This window comes from Gymnodraco acuticeps, unplaced genomic scaffold (genome assembly GCF_902827175.1).
Source record: "Gymnodraco acuticeps unplaced genomic scaffold, fGymAcu1.1, whole genome shotgun sequence".
NCBI classification, from domain to species: domain Eukaryota; kingdom Metazoa; phylum Chordata; class Actinopteri; order Perciformes; family Bathydraconidae; genus Gymnodraco; species Gymnodraco acuticeps.
Genome location: NW_022990747.1, coordinates 269,907 through 294,204, shown reverse-complemented (window position 1 = coordinate 294,204; position 24,298 = coordinate 269,907). Strand labels below are relative to the sequence as shown.

The 24,298-nt window shown below is 39.4% G+C and overlaps 1 protein-coding gene and 1 long non-coding RNA gene across 4 annotated transcripts in view; one reads left to right on the top strand and one right to left on the bottom strand.

Moving 5' to 3' along the window:
* The window catches only part of LOC117556674 (transmembrane protein 266-like), a 49,457-nt gene extending 38,361 nt beyond the window's left edge, over positions 1 to 11,096 (top strand). For both annotated transcript variants that reach the window (XM_034232144.1, XM_034232143.1), the window contains exons 8-11: positions 3,566 to 3,681; positions 5,111 to 5,306; positions 8,274 to 8,336; positions 8,768 to 11,096. In XM_034232144.1, coding sequence (XP_034088035.1) covers positions 3,566 to 3,681; positions 5,111 to 5,306; positions 8,274 to 8,336; positions 8,768 to 9,402 — 1,010 coding nt within the window. In that variant the 3' untranslated portion in view covers positions 9,403 to 11,096. The remainder of the gene's footprint in view (positions 1 to 3,565; positions 3,682 to 5,110; positions 5,307 to 8,273; positions 8,337 to 8,767) is intronic.
* Positions 4,774 to 22,966, bottom strand: LOC117556675. 2 transcript variants are annotated; one of them, XR_004570606.1, is made up of 4 exons: positions 22,832 to 22,966; positions 22,017 to 22,092; positions 18,701 to 18,769; positions 4,774 to 6,065 (listed from the first exon to the last, which is right to left on the bottom strand). It is a non-coding gene; the product is annotated as an uncharacterized LOC117556675 (long non-coding RNA). The 2 variants fall into 2 exon arrangements; XR_004570607.1 differs by having other exon boundaries at positions 4,774 to 5,394.
* Positions 22,967 to 24,298: the final 1,332 nt, after the last annotated feature.

Genomic DNA, 24,298 nt, shown 5'->3' with positions numbered 1-24,298 from the left:
CTATCCAAAACAGGCTCTGGTGTCTTTTTAGCTTTTGAAAATAGCATTACCTTGGTTTTATCAACATTTAAAATAAGCTTAAGTTCAGCAAGCTGAGTCTGAATAATGTTAAAAACAGCCTGTAATTTAACACCAGCCTCCTTAATGGAGGGACCTGCACAATACATCACGGTGTCATCAGCATAAAAATGTAAAGTAGCTTCATCCACATTTTCACCTAAACTGTTGATATATATGGAGAATAAAAGTGGACCTAAAACAGAACCTTGAGGAACACCATTAGCAATGTTTAACCACTCAGAAGACAGCCCATCAAAATGAACACATTGGGACCTTTCAGAGAGGTAGTTCACAAACCAACCCACTGCATGGCTGGATATGCCAATACTGAGTAGCCTCTGCTTCAAAATGTGATGATCAACGGTATGAAACGCTTTGGAAAGGTCAATAAATAGAGCTGCACAACTCTGCTTATTGTCTAAGATACTCGTAATGTCATTCACCACTTTCATTGTCGCAGTGATGGTGCTGTGTTGCTTTCTGAAGCCTGACTGATGTTTAGACAGGATATCATTTTTACATAAAAACTCCTTTACCTGTTCACTCACTAGGCGTTCGAGCACCTTCGCCAGAACTGACAATTTAGAGATTGGCCTATAGTTATTTAAAATAGTTGCCTCCCCTCCTTTTAGCAAAGGCAAGACATAAGCTGACTTCCATACTTTTGGAATTGCATTTGTGCTGAGGGAGAGGTTGAAAAGAGTAGTGAGAGGAAGAGCAATAACATCTGCAGCTATCTTTAAAATGAAAGGTTCTACGTTGTCCGGGCCAGCCGGTTTCTTAGGATCTAGCTTAGATAAGGCTTCATGAACAACATTGACAGTAAAAGGAGTAAAACTGAAAGGGTTTTCCAGACCACATTGTTCAGAGTCATGGATTGGGGTGTTCACAGAAGCAGAGTTAGAAACAGAATCAAACATAGAACCGCAGGACACAAAATGCTCATTAAAGCAATTTAGCATAGTGGCCCTGTCCGATATAGTGCCAGATGCTGTGGTAAGGCACAGAGGTAGCTCATTACGGATCTCACCGGTGGATATCGATTTTATGGCTTTCCAAAATTTCCTAGGATTATAGGTTTTCTGTGGTAACTGACAAATAGTACTTCGACTTTGCACTTTTGACATTAGAAGTGAAGCTATTTCTTAGCTGCCTAAAACGCAGCCATTCTACCTCTGAGCCTGATTGCCTAGCCTTTGCCCAGGCCTTGTTTCTCTCATGAAGGAGACTAGACAGTTCAGCAGAAAACCAAGGATTGTCTCGTCCCTTCACTCTAAATTTACGCAGGGGTGCATGTCTATCAATGATCTCCATAAAACCAAGATAAAAATAAGACCATGCAGTTTCTACATCAGCACATAGATCGATTTTTCCCCAATCAAACCCAAACAGATCATGTACAAAACCCTGCTCCACAAAATGTTTTATGTCTCTCTTAATAATAATACGAGGTTTAACCTTTTGAACCTTAGTGTCCTTAATTGTGGCTACAACACAGTGATCACTCAGATCATTCGCAAATACTCCCACGGATAAGTATTTATAGGGAGCATTAGAATGAGATCAATTAGGGAGGATTTATTAGGGGACTTAATGTTAGGGCGAGTAGGACTGTCAACAATCTGAGTAACATTCAAAGAGATACAAAGGTTTTTAAAATCCTCTGACACTGCAGTTAACCAGTCCCAGTTAAAATCTCCAAGTAGCACTATTTCCTTGTAGTCTAGCTGCGATAAAAGATTTGCTAGCGAAGACAAGGAGTCCTTGCCATCTGAGGGGGGTCTGTAACAGCCCACCACCATGACCTGTTGACCCTTTGCCACTTCTATATTTAAGGCTAAAAATTCGAATTGCTTACTGATAGATTTGGAAATTAATGTGGTTACACTGAACTTATTCTTAACATAAATGGCAACGCCACCACCTTTATTAGGCCGGTCGGAACGATACAAATTATAACCATTTAAGGCAATGTCAGAGGCCAAAATAGATTTATTTAGCCATGTTTCTGATAAAACAATGACGTCAGCGTCAGTCGAGCTCGCCCAGATGCGGACAAAATATAGTTTACCTAACAGACTGCGCACATTCAATTGGATGAAACCCAACCCAGACCTAGCTTTAAAATCAGCAGGAGTAGCGATCTGACTACTACTACTGGGCGGACCAGGGTTAGGTTGTACATTTCCTGACAGTAATAACAACAACAAAAAACAGGCATATTTTCCTCTTAAACGACACACATACATTGTCATCTACTTTAGAAACACCGGAAAAGTCTGCGAGAGTGTGATTTGAGCTTAAGAAGCAGTCCTGAAGAACCATCATCGCAGGAAAACAAAAAAGACAAACATATTTTGTCGAGCAGATTGTCTGTGACAAGGCAACCGGTAATTGTTTGCGCAACACATCCGAACCTTTGCAGGGGATGCCCACCATACTTGCCAACCCTCCCGATTTTCGCGGGAGACTCCCGATTTCATTGCCCTCTCCCGGTTTCCTCCCGGGGTCATATTTCTCCCAATTTCTGACAAAATCAGATTTACTCAGGACTGCTTCCACTCAGGACTGCTTCCACTCTGACTTTAATACAGCTACACCATTGTTTGGTTTCCATGGTAGCGCGTCTCTTTAGCAGCGCGCGCAACTCAAAGTCTGAGAGGGTGAGGCAGATAGTCACAGAAAACTGAACAAGAATCGACAACACGACCCTCTATAATACAGGTCCAGCCCACACATATGCTCCATCAAGGATGGTGCTACAGGCCGCAAGGCAGTGCACTTACCAGTGCACTTACCAGTGCACTTACCACTACAATAAGCATGTTAATGCTAATACAGCTCCGGCGATGATCCACTAGCACCCCCCCCCCCCCCCCCCCCCCCCCCCCCCCTCCACGGTCGTTTTGAAATGCTCCCGATTTCTGAGGCCTCAAGGTTGGCAAGTATGATGCCCACTGCGGGTGGCAGAACAGACCTGAATCCAGTAGACTTCTCAGAATGACTAGAGATCTTCTCTTCATAGTCCAAAACCATTAACAGGCACAGCAGAATCCCGATATGAGCCATTTTCCCAGACCAGCACACAGTTGCGTAAAGAACACGTGATGACTGTGATCAGACGAAGTTGTCGGGGATCTTGGGCTTTTTGCAATATATCTAATCTGAGATCAAAATGTACGAAAACTTTGTGACACCCTCAAGTCGGCATGAAACAAGATCCATGTGGAACATTTGCAGCACCTTGCAAAATTCATTCAGTACAGGTATAGGGTTACTGGTAACCAGTAATTAATGAGCTTTGCATATGTGATGACAGACATATATGGAGTGAAGGACGAATGTTCCACCAACACTGACCTTTGACCTTGATGCGCTCAATGTAGTTTACCAGCTGTCTTGATGCCTCCAGTCAATACCTTTCAGACCATTTAAATATGTAGTTCCATTATCTAAAATGTTTTATTGTGTATGTTTTAAAACTATGTTGCCCTTTTTCTGTCAGCTTATGTTCTTCAAGTCAAAGTGGAGATGGAGTGTGAGATCCAGCAGTGTGAGAAGACGAAGGCTGTGAGGGAGGAGCAGCTGGAGCGTCTCACTCAGATCTGCCAGGAACAGGCTGTGAGTACCAACAAATCACTCATTTAACCTGAACACTGCATCCCCCATACACCTACACAACATACTCTTGTAAGAAAACAGGAAAAACACACAATTTATCGCATCCACTCAACACAGTATATGGGTCCTGGTGCACGTCACACTCGCTTACCAACAACCTTGAAGCGGTTCTGCATGAGGACGGAGACATAATGTGTGTAGTCAGCAATTGTTTTCAGAAATATGGGTCATAAAGTAAGTTGCATATGGTTGGAGGGGGGAGTGGATCATGCTGCAGCTATTTCACACTTTTTAATGTACACACTATTGGAATCTGACCACAGTTTTGTCTCAGTTCTGCATGATGGTAGAATCTTTTAAAGCCACATTTTAACCCAAGGACTGAAATGAATACTCAAAAGACAGAATACAAACTCAGACTCACTTGTATGAAAGTAGACACACATAATTACTTTAAGTTTATATTGTATGCCAGTAGTAAAACATTACAATTCAAATGTTGAGGTTTCTCACAGACTGCTTTATGATCATTTTATAGTCAAACTATATAACCATAAGGGTCTGACTTAGACCACATAAGCCCATTTGTAACGGTCAGCTAATGTTCCACCAGAAGAGGGCAGCAATACCTTACAAAGAGGTTCAGTCTCTCCACGTATTTTATGATTCCTGAGCGCACACAGGGTGAAGATCCCATAAGGCAAAATGCAGACTATAATAAATATTGATAAAGACTTAACCTTCAAATGAGCTTCCAAGTTCAGATTCTGAGACGACCAGCCATGAATAATTATAGGAAAATGATTTAGTATAAGAAAGGAAATGATCAGAACGTTGTCAAGTTGTTCATTAGAAATGTGGGCAATAGTTTTTCAGTTTCTATTTAAATGCACACTTTGGGTGATAATTCCTGCCATATGTTCAAATATGACCTTTGTCAAAACATAGGGTGATTTAAGAATACATTTTTCATTTGGAATAAAGTAATACAAACCCTGAGCAAGTGTAATTAATTATTTGTAATTCATTGTGTGTATTCACCATTCCAAAAAGGTTCAATACATTATTAGATAATGCACTTAAAAAATAAATCACAAATAATCAACCATATAAATATAAGCATAGACAATCTTTGTTTGTCAAAGCATTTAATGTATGATCTTTGATGGCGTCAAAGGCCCTCAGTATGAAACTGCACATAATGTTAATTATCAAAATGTTTAAATCATACTGTACATTTTCTCTAGAGAAAATAGATGAAGTTATCACGTTTGACCGGATCCTGTATATCTTTGGCCTTTCCTCTTGCCTTCCTCGTCCTTTTTTCCATCTCTATCTTCGTCACTCATCCGTTTTTTAAATCCATCCCTTCACTTTCACCCTCGCCTAATCTGCTGATTCTCCTGCTTGTTTCACTGACCATCTCCAGTTTGAGATCCGGCAGCTGAGGGCCCATCTGGCCCAGCAGGACGTGGACCTGGCAGCAGAACGTGAAGCAGCCATGCAGATCCACCATGTGTGGGGCAAACAGGGCAGGAGTTTTCAGGTGGTGGAAGGCCTGCCTCCTGGGGAGTTTGACGATGAGGGCGGCCAGAGAAACCCCAGGGAGCCACATCCCACAGCAGGTAGAGTTAACGCAGAGTTGTTATGGACAGGTTTGCAAGATATTAAAAGAGTGATTAGATTTAGTAAAATAAAGCATCCAAGGTTGATCTGCAACAAATGTCAGAAACAAAGCATTTAAAAAACAATTTACCTTCCCTTCTGAAACAAATGTTGTCTTAAACATGTCCTGCAGAGAGGTTATGAAGTAGGTTACGGTTGAAAACGCTTTTTCTAACACTGAAAATGAATTAATCTAAGCCATAAACCTGTGGCGTTAAACATCTAGCTAATTTGAATACACGCTATGCCAGGTGCAGTGTGTTTGCTTGAGGAAGCAGCATGACAAACCAGGAGAGAGGTGCAGCATAACGTATGTACATAATAATGTGGAACAAAAAGTCTCTAACAGTGTAACATCAGGTGAACTGGATGCCAGAGCAGTGTACGGTTAATCTGGAGCAGTAGCCCTGGAGCATCTTCGAGGCCAAGCTCTTAGCCCCTCTGCACTCGCACACAACACCCATCTGACCGCAGGCGCTCCGGGATCAATATGAGGGCAAAAAAGCTTTTAGGATCTGGGGAATCCTGCAGAAAACAAGCATGTTCTGTGACACTGCGTCAGCTTGCATGGGCTTCTGTCATGCCCCAACTATCTCTCTGGGCAGGCTTGGCGAGGCCAGCCGGCCCAGACCACTTGGGCTATTTCAGGTACAGAGTGCTCTGTGCATTGAGTCTTGTTCGGGGAGAGTTGGCTCCTGTCAACATCTGTTCCCCTTCACCTGCAAATCACAATAGGGCACCATGAGGCTCCGCAGCGGTCACAATATTACCCCAAGGGCATAGTGGGAAATCTGGCTCTCAGAAACAAGTGGGGCTTTTTACAGAAACATGGTCACTGGGAGGAGCACTTAGGCCACAGGGCTCAAGTCAAGTCGGGTCAGCTCAAATCAAACCACGTTTATTGGTTTTCCTCAATTTGGCACAGTCTCAATGGGCTTCTCTCACACTCACCTGCATGTCGCTATCAAACTATCAAGAGCTGTTATCAAGGCAGTGGGCTTCACAAGGATGATATATCAGGAGATGAATGTGTATGTCACCTAAAGTGCCAAACCGTGTAGACTTTGAGAACAAAGGGACAAATCAACATTGATCAATAAGCTGGTGGAGTTCTCGCTCAGATTCTGAGAGGGTTGTAGGCAAGCTATTGGCTCTGAGACTTTCCGATAGCAGTGCTTTGAGATAAATGGTATCGTACTTACAAGGACAGTGGTAACATGTTGACTTTAAGCAGTTATAGTGCTTAATATGTTCATCACTTGAAATGTTTCCTGCCTCGGGACGACAGATGTAAATGAACATTTTAGCTAACATATTTTCAATACATCTTGCGTTTTTTAAATTGATGGTTATTTGCATGCTCTGACTCTATCGAATAAAGACATAAATACAGTTAAGATCATCTTGATTTAGCATGTTGGCATTCCGACATTTGGAAATGTGCACCAAACACAAAGTAGAGCTGAAGCATGGGAATGCCATTAAATACATTCAAAAAGTCAAAAAACACGATGAACTAGAAGTCAGGGGGTCACTAAAGTTGTGAGAATTAATTCCAAAAGGGACATGAAAGCCTTTACTACATTTTACAGCATAGAATCCAATAGTTCCAATAGTATACATTTGTGCCAAAACCACAAAAAGGAAAGGAAAGTTAATGGGATGTTAAGTCTGCAGGCTCCATGGGGATCATGAATGTCTGTACAGAAGACAGACAGACATTGCCATAAGCCATACTGCTAACATAGCTAAATGGCATATATGATATAAACCTCCCAAACTGTGAAACTATTATGTTATTAAACCACACACTCAAAATAATATTTAATAGATACTGGTTGCTTAGTTTATCCTAACATTAGCAGCAGCTGTTGCTCATCTGACTCTCTTACCTATAGACTGATACTCAGCCATCACAATTATAGTTTAGTTTTGAACTGAAAGGACCTCAGCATGTCACCTCTCTTTTTCCACAGAAGACAGCCTGCTAACTTGACTGTCACAGAAACACGGGCAGAGCCTTTTATGCATGCTGGACAGCCCATTCTTTTTTCTCAAGACTCATGTGTTATTAATTGTGGAGCGATTGTCTCAGTCTTGTTTTAGTGAGTGCAATGCTTCCTCTCGAGGGGTGGCTCAGGGATTAATATTTTAGACAGAAAAATAAATGAAATTACCCATCAGAGTCTGCAGCATGTCCCAGGGGACGGGGGCTAGCACTCAGGGTACTCTGGGTTCGCACTCAGCCAGCGGACAGTGAGCTCAAGACTAATCAAGCGAACAGAGGAGCATAGCAGATCACAGCCATTCACCACGCACACAGAGGCCAGCTAGACTGGAGGGATCTGGGCCTGAACAAAGAGCTCCCACTCTCCCTCTTTTCCCCCGTTCCTCTCATCTCTGAAACCAACCCCACCCTGTCCCAGTTTATTTCTGGTGCACCAGGGTGCAGCTAATGCACAGCGTAGCAGTGCGTGATCCTGGCCACTTGACAATAAAGTACCTGCTGCCTGGGGCAGAAGTCATCTCTGTCAATATTATGTTGTAAACACAAGAGATATTTTCCATTTGCACTAGTTTAGGTGGTTAACAGTGAAATTGACCGACATACAAAAAGGTATGTAATCCAATTACAGTCTCTGCCACATGGAGTATTTTGCCAGAAGGCCACTGTAAATAAGATTTTGTTCTTAATGACTTGCCTGGTTAAATAAAAAAACATTGGCAGTGTGAGTCAGTTACACAATAATTCACCGTATAGTCCTCGACTGGCAGATTTTCCAAGGAGTTAATAGTTCCCGATTGCAGATGCAAACTTTAAAAGATGATACAGAATAATAATCATGCTGTCTACAGACATCAGTTTCAGAAAATATCTAAATGACAGAATAATAAAAAAGTCACCTAAATGTGTTTTTATATGTCAGATCCAGTTGTGCGTGATGATATGAACAACTACATCAGCCAATACTACAGTGAAGCTAGCAGTGGTAAGTGACAGTGAACTCATGCCACCCCATGTGAGTAAAGCAGTGAATACAAAGTCTTATTGATTGGTTATAGTGAAACAAAGCAATAGGTCAACGGACAATACTTCATGGTTCATATGTCTAGTCATAGATGTGGCTGAAATTTCAATGTTATAACTCAAAATGTACATTATCAGAAAAAATGTTATTCTTTACGTATGATGCATTTTGTATAATGTTATTTAACAATACAAATTAACATACATTCGCATTTAGCCAATATGAGGATAGAAAATATCTGAGACGTTAACAGAGACAGCAGCATAATTATTTACATGTTTTAGAGTTTTTTTTTTAGAGTATGTTATGCACTTCTTTAGACTAAAGTAAAAGGATAATTTGTTTAACGTTAGTTGTCCTGCTTTCTCTAAATGTACACAATGTTTTTCAAGATGCTGGAGCTTCTGGCCTCGGAGCCCGGGTCATCACCATGGCAGCCATTGACGTCCACCTCCCCACCAATCCAAATCCCATCCAGTCAAACCAGATGCTTGCCATGGAGCTGGTGGGCAGCGCTGTGAGTGATGCCTCAACCAGCCTATCACGGTCCAGCGGCAGCCTGACGGCCCGCCCCCACAGCCTGAGCAGCTACATCCCGGGGTCCTCGATGACAGACTGCAGCCCAGCTCAGGAGCTCAGTCTGAGCTACAGCACCCATCGCTGCCCCCCCCCTCCCTGCTCAGGCAAGGACCCCTGCAGGGACCCCAGCATGGTAGTGCAGGAGCTGCTCTCCTCCCTCTCTGAGGACTCCTGCCTTGCTCAAAAGGGCCTGGTAGTGGACCCTGTTAACCTAAAGCTTCCCAGCCCTACTGGCTCAGAAAAGGCGAGTCCTGAGCTGGACAACAGAATAAACATCTTCAACCGCAGGAACCAGGAGGAGAGGCGGGGCCGGGGGGGGGGCTGCGTGCTGCTGCAGACCAAGCCGCTGATCCACCTGCAGGGCAGCGGCACGGAGCCGTCCCTGGAGGAGAAGTACCGGCTCCTGGGGCCCGCTGACACGCCTCTGGAGGGCATGCCTGATACATAAGCTACACAGAAACAAGTCTTTTATTTTGCTGCCACCATGTTCGGCACATTTCTCAGCTCTTGTCACAGGTCAAATCTCGTGAGAGGTTGTAAATCCAATCTTAGCCAATCCAGAGCAAGCTTAAGCCTTAGCTTCAGGCTAACACTGATGCTCCTTAACGTGACGTGTTCAGAAGTCAATAGTAGAAATGACAATAAGAACTCTTAGGCCCTTTGCCATACGGTCCAACCTCCCCTGCTCCTCTTTGATGGATTTTTGATACAAGAAATTCCCTGATAAAGCACAACAAAGACTGAAACATCCTAGTAAGGGGAGCCGAATGTGTTCTTGGACACATTCTTCATCAGGAATTCTCACTCTGAAAAGGTCCTAAATGCACTGAACTTTACATGTATTAAAACCAGCAAGGGGCCATTCCAGCCTATACTGAACAAAAGCGTTATCTCTGAACCGTGTTGCAAACCAAGACACTGTTCTCTGTTCTTGGAATTTCAATTTTGTTTTTTTACTTTCAATTGGTATGAACAACTTTAAACATCAGTAATGCTGTTTCTTGTTTAAACAGCCACAGGGTACATACGACTGGCTTAACTTTGCCTTTTTGTCACTTATTTGTTTGATTTGAAACCATGGACCATGATCCCAATTTATTGAATAGCATTTTTTGAAAAAAAAACATGAGTAGGGTACATTTGTGTGGATGAAATGAAAAGGTAAGTGAGTGGACTCTTCACATGAAACTAGATTGGAGTGCTTGTAGCATGAACCTTTAAAAGATATGTGCCCTTAATGGCAAGCAAATTCTTTGCACTTTAATGTTTACAGACACTTTTGTAAACTTGATATGGAGGAAGTTATTGCCAAATGCAGGTGCTGTCATTTGAATGAAAATAGCAAAAATAAAAGTTAGTATTTCCCTAACTTCTTTATGTTTACTGACTTTAATACATCATACATTTAAAGCTGTATCAAACACGATAAAACCACAGTTGGCTCTAATCCAATTTCTTTCTATTCACAGGCTCCTTGTTACACACTGCACTGTACAACAGTATTTCATTAGCATCATGTCCCGTGCATTTGATTTAGAAAAGTCTGAATTATTTAAGGTTATTAACATTGGAAGATCCGTCAACTGCTAATTGGTCAAGTCATTGTAAGTGTGTCGTGAGAAGTATCAGCCCCCTCTAATTACCCCCATAATATCATTAATTCAGAAGATAAACTGCTGTACCATTTTGTTGCTTGTCAAATGTTTACAAGTATCTAGAGAATGTTTTAATTGTTAATAACTATTACTGCAACAATTAAGCTATTATCAAAAGTGTTTTTCAATTATGATAACTAAGTATTCATTTTCAGATCTGGGTGTGTGGATTGTTTGTAGCCGCCTAATTTAATCCGCAATTAACACAGTACATGCGGGACCAAGAGTCCTCCTGCTGAGTAACTGATTTGAAGCCTCGACTCTGAATTAAAACGACTCTTATGGTAAGACTTCATCTGTATTCTATGGACCTGTGACCGGAAACAATACATCACATTGCATCTTTTAAAAGTAGTTAGCCTAAATAACTCTGTGCAATCTGCCCATGTCCTATATTCTGGCATTTCAGTTCCTATTATTTTATTGTCTAAGGAGGGTAGCAGGTATATTATATTTTGTAGGGTGATTCGTTTGGAAACTTCTTTAAAGATGTGAAATTTCGAGGTTTATACAATATGTGTTACATGTTGAAAGGAAGCAGCATACAGGCTTTGACATGTGAGAAAATAATAATTAACACACAGAACAACGACTGATCTTATGATGCTTAAGTGACATTAGCCCATGCCCATCATAGTTCACCCTGTAACAAGTAAATGCTGAAGGACAGCAGTCAATAGCTTTTTGTGTGAAGAGGCTGCATGCCGTATCATTTACAGTTAAACTTCAGCAGGCAATGTGTGAATATTTCTCTAAATGACAGCCAGGCGAACTTATGTTATTTTGGAATACAAGAGTCAGTTTTTAACTTGATATGAATATGGATCAGTGACACAATAATTCACATTAACCAGGAGCGATGCCCCAGTATTAGAAGGCCACGACATAAATAGCTTTTGAGGGCAACGGCATGGGTCCATTTTCTCAGTACTATCGTAAAAAACAAGGTCAATTGATGCAAACATTAGCCTCATTACAAAATGTTGAATAAGAGATTAAAGAATAAAAACCCTATGTATTACATCTAAACAATTAAGCAGGGTTTTTAATGCAACAGAATAATTACATGTAAAAGAGCCTTGCTATTTGGAAGCTCTATTTGTCACTAATAAAACAAATGGTGATATTTAAACTAATGATAACTTGTTTAAAGTTTAAATAATCTCTGCCTGGAAATATAATATAATAATAGTAATGTTCCACTGAATGAAAATACTGTAATTAACAGAACAAATGTAGAGGAATAAGGAAATAACAACCAATCAAAAGCAACGTGATGATGTAACACATGGTAAAAACCACCTGATCCCTAAAATCAAATTTCCTAATCAAAGAAAAGTGTTTTTATTGTATTCAGACGCCAACTGTGTTGTAGGTTGTTTTTTTTAAGCATGTAAGTTGATATGCACCCTTCTCACTATACCTACACCCACCACATCAATCTTGTTTACAAAACCAACAATGCCTATCGCATGCCATGGAACAAGTAAATAAATAATGATATGCTTGGCTCTCGACACACACAAAGGAATCCGGTTGAATATGGGTGCCAAAGCTCAGCTCAGCCTCTATCTGTTACCGCGGCCTTGGTATTAATGTCACAAGGTGCTGTTCCTCTAACACTTCTAGATTAACCAGCCTTGTAATAGAAGGTTTTTACGGTTCAACTTCCAGCTCCACACTGAGAAACACTGCCCAGCTAGGAAGCTCAATTATGTGTACACTTAAAATGGATAATAAACAAAAGGTGATGCCTGAAAGCCCTTCCTCTACTACTAAAGGCCAAATGAAAGGTGTGGCTAAATCATTCATATGAACCCAATTTGTCAATACGTATCATTCCAGTTCAGACTGAGTCAAGTGTTCAACTTTGACAGGCAGGGACACTGAGCAGACCGTTAGGAGACGTGCTTAGAAGTAAATTGCTTTTGGGACGTCTCCAACGAATCGAGAGGTACAGTCCTTGTCACACTCACAGGAAGCTAAGTGAATTAACAGTGACCATTAGACTCTTAATAATTTAAATGTTTTAATAATGGCACAGAGGAAGTCACTTTAACTGCATTAACATTACATGATCATTGTTGATTTATTTACCGACTCTTTGGATAAGATAATGACCTCCTTCCTTCCTTACGATAAAGAGGAATAGGACCTCACTGAGTTAACCTTTAAACATTTGAAACCTTTTGTCTGAATGATGTTTTAATTCACAAATTTGAGAGCAAACAAGACATGAATTCAAATGTTTAGACAATTAGTTCCCACAAAGGACACTTTACTTTGGTGGGTCATATTATTTCTGTTAGGGCTGCACAGATCAAAAAGACACCAAACATACATTTTAAATGCTATTACCAATTAAATAGGCTGGATTTGTATTATTATATAATCTGTGTACAAGTGTATTCAAACCATACACATATTGGAAAGTAAACACTCAGAAATCTTTAAAAAATCAAGTGCTACATTTCTGCATTATTTCTAATGGTGTCTTAAATGCATGAGCTATGCTAAGTTACACTAAGTGGAGAGTGGGATGCATGACTATGGTGGTGAACGGTGTGCAGTGGATAAGTGTATTAGTTTTTAGACCCTTTAAAACCTCCAAAAGAGCAGCTTTTCAAAGTTTAGTGAAAATCTACCTAATATTGCTTTCCCCCCCAATTAATTATTCATAAAGTTGTTTCCAGTAGACCACATGTCCACAATCCCTACAGTGAATTATAGTTTCGAAAAAACAAAGTGAGTTTGCAAAACATACAGGACATGGAAAAGAAAAACGTTGATCCATTTGGCAAATTTGGAAATGTGTTTAATAAGATTCATTTTTATTTGTTTTCGCTGCACATATACGTATTGATTTTCAAAGTACCTCCAAAAGCACTAACTGACTGTCATAGACTATTCGCATTGAGGAGTTTGTAGCGACCAAATCAGAGCCAAAAGGTGAGTTAATGACTCATATTCATTGATGCCATATTGCTGATGGTATATTAATGTTGTCCAACACAAGTCCTTAATACGATTCAACATCATTTACATAGTCAGTTACTTGGAAGATGTGTGCATCTGTGTTTTTGTTAATGGCCACAATTGTGTGACAAAAGGATTGCGAAGAAATTGAACAGTACAGCCCAGAATAGTTTTACTATGTAGGATGTAAACTATAATAACGATGAGATATCAAATTAACATACAACATGAAATGTTTTCAATGCCTGTGTGAGAGGCATCTACCTATTAGACCTTGCTTAGTGGTTCTGTTTAAGAATGTGATTTGTATTTAAGTGAATGGAAGAGATTTGAACCGCCGTCTTATGGCACAGAGCAGCAGGGTATATGTTTAAAGAGTTCATTCTCATTGAGAACAAACAGATGTGGGGAGTTTGACTGCATTACCACTGCGGTCTGACAGATTCAGAACACGCCTCACACAGGACACTCTTTCCAGAGGCTCTGAAGCAGGAGAAAAATACAAATAAATTATACATCGTTCTTTAAAAAGCTTCTTAGGTTCTCTTTTAGAAACATATTTCTTAAGTGCACAGGATCCAGAGGTTCGCTTGGTAGAAGAAATCTACTCAGGAGACTGTTGTCATGGCTACAGCAGATTTCTTTTGCATAAAAATGTTTCCTTTCGGTACCCAACCCTCGTAGTTGTGTTACGCTACCTCGGATAAAGTGGGTCAAACTGGAAGTGGAAACAACACCCACTGAGTGACCAAGCTCAATCACTTCAGTTCTCTTGAGATACTAATGAATTATTAAATCAGTTTTTAGTAAATGTAAATCAGATTTCTAATTTGCTGATGAACAGAAGACAAATGCACAGAAAGAAATAAAGCTAGAAACTTAAATAGAGTTTGATTTGCATCATGTTAAGTTTCTTTTTCTAAGTTTTTTTCTAAGCAAAATAACCTTGATGATTTCTCTTGTTGCTCCTGCACAGCAATCAGAGGAATATAGTACGCTAAGTTGGTCATGTGATAAACATGAGGACACAATTGAGAAAGTCTTCTGGGAAATGGGACGCTACATCCCTCTGTGCTCCAAACAACCGAATACAATAATATACAGAACATCAAAATTAATTCAGCAATCCAACGTGTATGTATGTTATGCATGACCAGCTCCATGAAGCGTAAATTAGCAAACATTTTTGAGTAAAAAGCTTAACTCATCGGGGAAATGGCTGCCACAGATTCTACATTTCTCTAAAGCTAATTGACGCTGCATACATGTTCATATTCAATGTCTTGCTTCTGCAACAAACGCAAGAAAATCCTGATTAGTCCGGGAGATGTAAGTGCAGTCAATCAATAATTTAAACATCTACCAATAATTACGGTTCATCTCAAACTCAGACTGACATAGTTTGTTTTTCCTTTAAAACATAAGCTTTCTGAATGAAATAAGAATGTTGGTTGAGTCTTGTGAAAAGCTTATGCTATATTCATAGTGGAATCCACTGCATGAATATTAACCTAAGAACAAATAAAATACAGTGTTTGTAGAATTGAAGACACATTTTACTGTCAGTTTAATGTGATCTGACCTCAAATATGATATATACCAACTCCAATTACTGTCTCCTGCATTATGATAAAAATACATGTAATGATGTTTGTTAGGGAATCATCTGCTTAGGTATTCAACCTTCGACAAAGTTCATCATTTTCTCCTCTCACTGTCTCCTTTCCCATGGCATAGTTCTACGGCCTTGGGTATTGTTGCTGTCTCTCTTAAGGAGCGGCAGCTTGGGCGCATTGTTGTTGCCAGTCTATGACGGAGCACAAGCCGCCATGAGGTAGTTTACTGTTCAGGGACGAAGGTTCCCTGGCACACATTCTTTCCTATGGACGAGAGCTCTAGTTAGATTCAGGGTCCTTATTGCTTAGGTCTCACTGATGAAGAATGTTGATTATTACACTCCGAACTAGTTAAAACCTCGAGCTACAGAAAGAGTTCTTCAGAATTGGTTTGGCAACCGCTGTGTCAACTCGTGACACACCACCTTGTCTTGTCAATTCTCCAACCGTAACTCCAAATAAACCGTCAGTGTTTGCCATCAAAGCTCCAGCTCTCCTCGTGCCTCTCTGAGTCCTGTTTCTAATTGCTTCACAAGTTTCCCCCACAATGTTAATTACAAATAATTTATTAAATAGCACAACTTGATGCTTTAACATTTTAATGTAGTAATTTAAATAAAAAAATATTTGAGTGAAGAATGTATCCATTTAAAAATGTATTAACTAGCATCAAAAACCTGCAATGTTTCACTAAATAAGTTGCAGTTTGACAACTTAAATATTGACACAGTAGGGAGAAGTGAACTGAATAGAGAAACTGCTCTTTTTTTGTACTTTTTGTTTTATTGTATTTTTACTTTTCGAGTCTCTTTTCACACCAAGGACATGAGAAACACATGAAAAGTGCATTATGAACCTTTAAAATCTGTCATAGCCTGCCTGTACGTTTGCGGCACCACACACTTTGCTGTGTCTGCGGCCACCTGGGCAGACACTGACATCAGCCGTCCTGAATGGAGGAGCCTTTAAACTTAGTCTAACTCGGGAGCCTGGGCTAAATCACAATCACTGTCCCGTCCAGAGCTCAGGGTTTCTGCCCGCTCAAGCTGGGGCCCTGCAACATTTCCATGTGGCCTCTGGGGAGTCGCACATCAATTGCTCTCAGCTAAATGCACTCACATATGAATATTTCAGTACAATTTAATGTTTCAGCTACAGCCCCAGAGGAGCAGAGCATCAATTTGTGAACACAGTTCTCCTGGAGTTAAAAGCCAGGCCGGATAATACAGTATGAAAGGCGCTGTCAATCTAGAGGGGCTTTTTTTCTCTTTACTTCAGAGAGAGAAAAAATGCACCCCCCTTTGCCTTCCAGCTGAAGACAAACAGCTTTCCAAAGTTTTCTCTGGAAAGTAGCCGACTGAGGCAGCAGCTTCGGGGTTTCCAGAGCCACCGGTGGATTTGCCAAGCTCGGTCAGTTTTCCCTGAGCTGTGGCTGTCTGCCATTTGGTCTCCACATGCTCACACACACAGCTGGTAAAGGGAGCGGGTCAGGGAGCGCAGCACCTGCTGTCCTGTTAATAAAATACCCCAAAGTGATGCTGAAACCTCTTGCTTCACACAGAAAAGCTTCCCTCAGGTGTGAGAACATGAGTGCTTTACAAAACAGGCAGATTGTGCACACAACTGGGATAATCAGCTGGTCAGTAAACACAACATTATGGAGCACCTGGCACAAGAAGCAAGGCCGACTGTTTTATCCAAAAATGCAGCCTGTGCATTGTGTTCAATTAAGCTCCAACTAACGAGTACTCACACATCCATTAATCTGCTGTAGATTTCCCAATTAATCAATTCATTGTTTGGTCTACAAAAGGTCAGAAAATAGGGAAAAATGGCCACCTATATTTCAAGCCAAAATATCTAATTTAAATAGATGTTTTTCTACAAATAGCAGTCCAAAACGTTATATATTATTTAGTAAATAAATGAATCATCAAAATAGTTGCAGAAAATATATGAGTGAGTCGACTAATCTGTATTAAAAAACACAAGATTAAAGTTTTAAATGTATTGCCATTGAAAAGAGATTAAGAGTTTTTTGTGCACACATATGTTAAAATGTCAAAATGATGGTGTATGTATAACACAAGATAGCCTGCAACAATAACATGTATTGCATCAGGTGTTCACGTTATTTTGTTCACTGACTGGAATACACAAAAATGTTAGCTTCAGACAATTCTGTTAAATTCGAAAGAATCAAAGCTCAATATTTAATGAACTATGATTACATTTCTAATAAATATGAATTGATACATTTCAAAGTATAGTCTTGAAGTTTGATTTGTTCTCTCTTTGTTTCAATGGACACATTAATGTACAGGCCAACAGTTTCAGAGGCGTCACACTGATGGAGTTGTTGTGACTGGTCCAAACAGAGATACTTCTTTCCTCATTTAAGTGACACGGAGCTGCTGATAAGCAACGAGGCCGAGCGGCTGATGAGAGCAGCTGATAATAAAATACAAGATTTGCATTTGTAAAATAAAACAGGCGGCTGACAGTTACACTGATAAGGTAATAATGGCACAGATTCTTCAGCCTAACAAAGCAGGGCTGCCCTGGGGCACCAATCAAAAATTAATACTAATTATCATGTGAATACTGCATTAACTTATGAATTATAAATCTGCAACATGGTTCCCCTCTCAGAACGCCCTCGCTCGCATGAGGATGTGATTTGTTTTTTTACTCGCTGAGGCATTTTTGAGGACTATGTGAGAAAAAAAATAACTGCACACATACCATCACTGCTGGGATAAATAAAAAACATTTATTGTGACATATACTGCCATTATGTATTGAAAGGAATACTTGACCTTTTTGTCTTTAAGGTTATTACAAAATGTTTTGAGGAGATATCAGTTTACACATTTTTAATATCTTATAACCTACTGAGTGCTTGTATTAATTTCAGTTTTGGCTGACGCTGGACATAAGACTGGCTTCAAAGCACTGACAGCTAACTCTCTATTGGTTCTGGTAAATCATTCAGAGCTTTAAACCAGCCTTTCAAGAGGTTTCGAGGATCAAATGGTGCTGAGTCAAAAAAGGACATTCTTTCAAATATATACCTGTCAAATTACATTTGAGCTTTTTGAGTATTATTGTTATCTTCTTATTTATTTAAAGAAAATTGAATATTTACCAAAGTGTGACTAATCATGACAATTCTAAGTATCTTGAAATGTTACTAAACATTTAGTCATTTTTTGAGAATATTAGTTCCTATATTCATAGATTTGTCTGTTTTATTTAATTGTGATCAATCAATGTTACGGCATACTTTTTCTGACAATCAACAGTATTCAGCTTTATTTTATTCATAAACATAAAATATCTATCTTTGAATTTAATCTAAAACCAAAAGGGTCCACAATACATTTATATACATGTTCAGAAAAAAGCCCAAACATTCTTGATTTAAAAACCCACACATCATGATACACACATGACATGTAAAAAGAATTGGACTAAGCAGACAAGAAAAAGAAAATACCTGCAGTCTTCATTTGATCCTCCAGCTCTTACAGCAGCTTACAGTTGTCACCACGCTGCAGGCCTTGTCCTGAATAAACACAAAGACAGAAGGTCAGTAAAGCCCAGGCTGGAGGTTTTATTCCCACTGAGACACATTACATGCTGCATGGCCTTTTGCTGTCAGGTACAAATAGTGTGTTTTTTTAACAGAGATCAGCCACGACCGGCCGGTTAATGAACAAATGAGGTTGTGAACCGAACACACAAGATGACACGATAACATCTAAAAATAAGTATTTGGTTCAAGAACGATGAAAGCCATTATATCTCCAAAACTGCTTTTATTTTTTTATCAAAATTAGGAAACGAAAGCCTTCAAATGTATAAGATGGAACTGAAAGTCTAAACACAACATTATTTCTGATGAGCTCAGATGTGTCACTCCTGGTTTAGAGCCACGGAGAAGCCCCACAGAAGACCTGGGGAAACTGTAGATAAATAAATAAACTACAAGGGCACTCCGAGAGCTCAGACCTCCGCCAAGGCCCATCTACAGTATGGCCCTATATGTCCTATCTCCTAGCTATGTTAATGAAAGTCATAAATCATTTGTGAATCCGCTCCAAAATGTAATGTTTTCTTCCATGTTCTATCAAACAGTAGCATGAAATCCGGACCAACATTCATTTGCATTTTCCTGCCGACACACAGACGGACAAACTAATCAAACCAAAAACATATCCTTCTTAGTGGAGATCAAAATATACACTACTGTCTTCTGATATCTGATATTACATCTTGACAATGATTGTCAATATAAGAATATGTATTTAACGATTGGGTTATTTAAATAAAAAAAGTCCATCATTTATCTAATGTGGTCGTTTATGTGGTGATCTGACTTTCTTGGTTTTTTTTAAAAGTCACATAGCAATTTTCCATTTACTAATATTTATAAAACAAAACTAAAACTAATAAAGCCCCCCCATTCGGCAGCAGCATTTCATCCTTTTTTCCTTGAAAATGTAAAGACGCTCCAACATATTTAAACAAGTTGGCACAACTTCAACTGGATCCAGCCCGGGGAGTTTGCAGGAATTGGCGTAATAAATTACTCATGGATCTGACAATAAAGGCAAAATGCCATCGAACCCTAAAACATTCAAGAGACAACGAGTCACTGTGAAAAGTTCAGTAATGCAGCCCAGGAGAGCCCCCTGAATTCCAAACAAGAACATTTTGCTCTTGCCAAAGTTTAAGTGGATGATTTCAGTCACACATATATATTTCATGAGGTTAATGGACCCCATCAAATTGTGATTAGAGATTCTTCAGGGAGGCTTTTATACTGGAGTGACAGCTAGGAGAGCTTGATCAGGCAGTCATTAACAGGTCACAAACAATCACACTGCATGTGACATTTCCTGTCACTATACATACATACATGAAACACTCGGGAAGTTAACCCGTGACCTGCAGCATTAGCAAAACAATTAGTGCCCATAATAATTTTTGACTACATTCAATATGTTATTCTTCTGCAATGCACTGTGGGTAATGCCATATACAATACAGCAGGCATAAATAAGTCACAGCATCACGATCAAAACTTTGCCAAAAGGTTTGAATGATTAACTGCACCGCACGTAATGCATGCGTCTACAGAATTAATCAGGCTCTGTGTGCGATATATCATTATGAGTTATAATAATATTGGTTTTCAACTTATCCTTGAGGGAAAAGAAGCAAAGACGTAGAGTTTGTTACAAAGAACCTTGAGCAAATAGTTGGATGGTATTCAAGAGGTATCGGTTGTTTTGACTTTTTCCTAGTCCTCTTTTCATTTTCATTGTTTACGCCACTTACTGCGTCTATCACAACACGAGGCTTACAAGCAGGGTCCTGATAGAGGTGTCTTGGGATTTGACCTCAGTGTTCTCTGAAATAGTAGCCACATCCAGCTTAACAGACACTCAGGGGAGGAGATTGTGTAAATAAAAGGGAACCACAAAATGTTTTAAGCCGATGGATCAAAGCTCTCTCAGATGTTTAGTGGCAGAGACTATAAAAGGTAAAGTAATGGTTATAATGAGCTCTCTGAGGGAAGGGTGAAAAGGTTATGTAAAGGCATAAGAATATACTCAGCCTGGTTTTTACAACTATCTGCAACAAACATATTTTATATTCAAACCACCCTTTTTCCAATAATAAAACATAGTGGCTTGAATATGATACTATTCTTTGTCTGAGAAACACCATACCTGAAGGACATCTTAAGTGAGTGATACAAGTGAGGATGTCACATTGAATTAACCATACACTGCACATTATTTTTAAATAAAATGAAGCCTAGAAATAAAGATCAATATAAGCTGTATTATAATACATACAATTGAATTGAATGCATCCTAATTCAATTGAAATGCCATTAGATGTACGAGCTGACAGTTCTATTGAACAATCAGAATACAGGATGAAGTCACTCATTAAAAACAAAAACTACTTTTAGATGCATTACAACATTGAGACATGTTTCCAGTTGCAAAATATAATAAGCATAATATCATATTTGATTATTTTAGTATGCATGCCCAAACACTTCAATTCATGAATAATAGAGAATCATTCTACTGAGAGTGAGTCTGGATGTACTAAATCAGATCTTAAACAGATTCATTTCTGTAGCCATAACAACTTCCCCAACTTTATATGTGTAGACTTATGAAGTATACTTTATAACTTCATAGCAAACAATGTTTTGAACGGTTTACATTTGATTTCATATGTATAATACTAAAAACAAGACCAAACAAACAGATGTTTATGTCCCATATTTTTGAGATGGCAGTTTACGGATCTTGTGGTCTTATCATGTCTCTCCTTCGGTTCTTGCACTCCTGAATGGTCTCCAAAGTCAAACATGTCTCTGTAATAATAATAATAATAATAATTCCTTACATTTATTATAGCGCTTTTTCAATGACTCAAAGCGCTTTACATATACACACATTACACATATATCATACATGCAATGGTCAGATACTGTGGACAATACCCACAGGAGCAAGTTCAGGTGAAGTGTCTTGCCCAAGGACACACCGGCTTTACAGACGGAGCAGCGGCGGGTTTCACCCCTGTAAGCTATTTTGTATTGTCTTTAGGAAAAAGGTACAGGACAGACAGGAGATAGCAGATGCACAGTTAGCACGTCTCTGTAGATCACCAGTGCCCTTGAAAAGCATTGACCAGTTTGGGCCGAGAGCTGCAGGTATATTTGTATCATTGTATTCCTGCTGTTAGATTTGGTCCTTCACAAACACTGCAGGCCTACCTACCTTCAGAAATGATTCTCGACCTAGCCGACAGCAGTAGTGACATTCAGTGTAGAATGGGGCAGTCTGTTGTTGTTCCCTGTCAGGAGGAACACGTTTTAGACATTTAGAAGAATTAAACATAACATTGAGCAACAATGATAATATCTAACATTGTAATACTGTGATGTTAACTTTTATTGCTTGTGTATTTTTGGCATGACAGCCATTGTAGGTAATTGGGCATGCTTCTTTAATTGCAATTTAAAATGGTTTAATAAACAATCAAGTATCAGTAAACCCATCTATGTCAAAAGCCAGAAGCATTTTCATCAGCATATCTTATGACAGGAATGCTATTGTGCAGAAATACTTCTCATAATGACCCTGTGTGGCAACATATGTAAAATAACATGAAGACAGCCTACTGAAGCCAGGCAACAGGGTCTCAAAATATGTGAGACTGTTACTCCATGATGGCCATGTGACAGTCCATAACACAAATAAATATGTTAGGACATACTGTATTTAATATGTATTCTTAACACCAGTGCTTGACTGATGAGAGCTGCAGTGATGTCCTCATTGATTATAATAGTATAATAACCTGAAATCTGTTGTCAGTAAGTTGAAAAGGTACATTTATAATTAAACACATCAACTAGTTTGCGTCTAAACTCCCCTGTAATAAAGCGTTGAGGGATAAAACCCCGATATTTCCTGATTTGACCATCTTTTGACCCTACAATAACAAAGCCACGCTTGGAGATTACATCACGTTTTTCTTGCAGCAAAGTACCCACTCTACTGGCAATCAATTACAAGGATCAACTACTCACCAAATGTTCCCAAACTCCTCTTCTATCACGGATAATAAAGTATAGCCAACATGATTGAAGGGTCGTCTCAGTCGTGAGCAAACTAAAGTTAGTTAGGAGCAGTCTTGAACCAATCAAGTCACTGTTTAAGCAGGGGGAGCATGTCGTTTGTGCCTTTCAAAATAAAAGTCACAACTAAAGAGCGGTATAGTTTTTAAAGTTTCCCTGATTGTTGGCAACGAGAGCGATTTGTTTCCAATACTACAAAACACTACAAGGGAGAAGATTAACAATTCTGTCCATTTTTTGAGATGCCAACCAACAAAAGAACTGCAATGTTTGTCAGGGTATAAAGCATTATACCCTGACAAACATTGTATGACAAATATATAATCTTGACACATTTATCATAGAAAATTGCTTTTCATGATTTGTTTTTATTATCATCATGTAATTTGCCATTTCCTTTTTCTGACAGTAATGTAGGCTACACAACAATTGAAGGATCATTTATTGTCATTCTACACAGGGTTGCAGTTCAATGTGCAATACAAGAAACACGCGACAACACAGAAGAAGAACTTTTGTGCATTCATGTACCTTTTGAATTTGCTTCAGGAGGAATGCAGCAGCAACAAAACCATTGATGGGCAGATAACAGGGCTCTTTTACATACAAAATGCGAAATCATGCCATCTACTTTGATGTTTATGCACCAAGGATTATTGATATAAACACTGTTCGCTTCCTCTGAGTCCTGCACTGTGTCCTCCGTCAGGTGCAACTGCTTGCAATAGCCAATAGGATGACACATGGAGCAGGTCTAAGATGTGGGTATTATACGTTGAGCTATAGCCTAAAACCATCCATCATAAATATCCCCACGACCGGGCATCAGACAGGAGGAGGAAAGGCTGTATTTGTTTGGTTTTATTAACTGTTCTCTGGATTAAGGAGGAAAGGACTCGGGAGGAAGGAGGTGTTTGAACAAAGACACGGCAAACAGTGGCATTGTGCAACTGTCTGCGTTATTTGTTCCTTTAAACAGATCGAACCTGTCAAGGGAAATACTACACGAGTGTTATTTTAGTTTACAAAAAAAAGTAAATGTATGAAGCCGTAATTGCTTCTCATAGCCTTAATTGCTTATACATTATTTGAAAATTAAAAAGAAATGTTGTTTCCACTTCCATCGAGAAACTGTATACAGACTAAGGAATGTTAGTTTAGATATTTAATTTTCAAGAAAATATTTATAGACAGATAGATTACAGACTGAATGAAACTAAAATCCAGTATACTGTTTGCTCACCCAGCACCCGCCCCCCCCTTTACTGTAGTTCTCCTTTTCCTCCAATAGATGGCAATGTTCTCGAGTAGATGAGCCTTGTCGACAGTCCTCAGTTACCGCTGACGTTATGCCCATGAAAACAAATGACTACAAGTAGCCTATGTATGGTTTGTCTTACTTTTTTTAATTCAAAAATA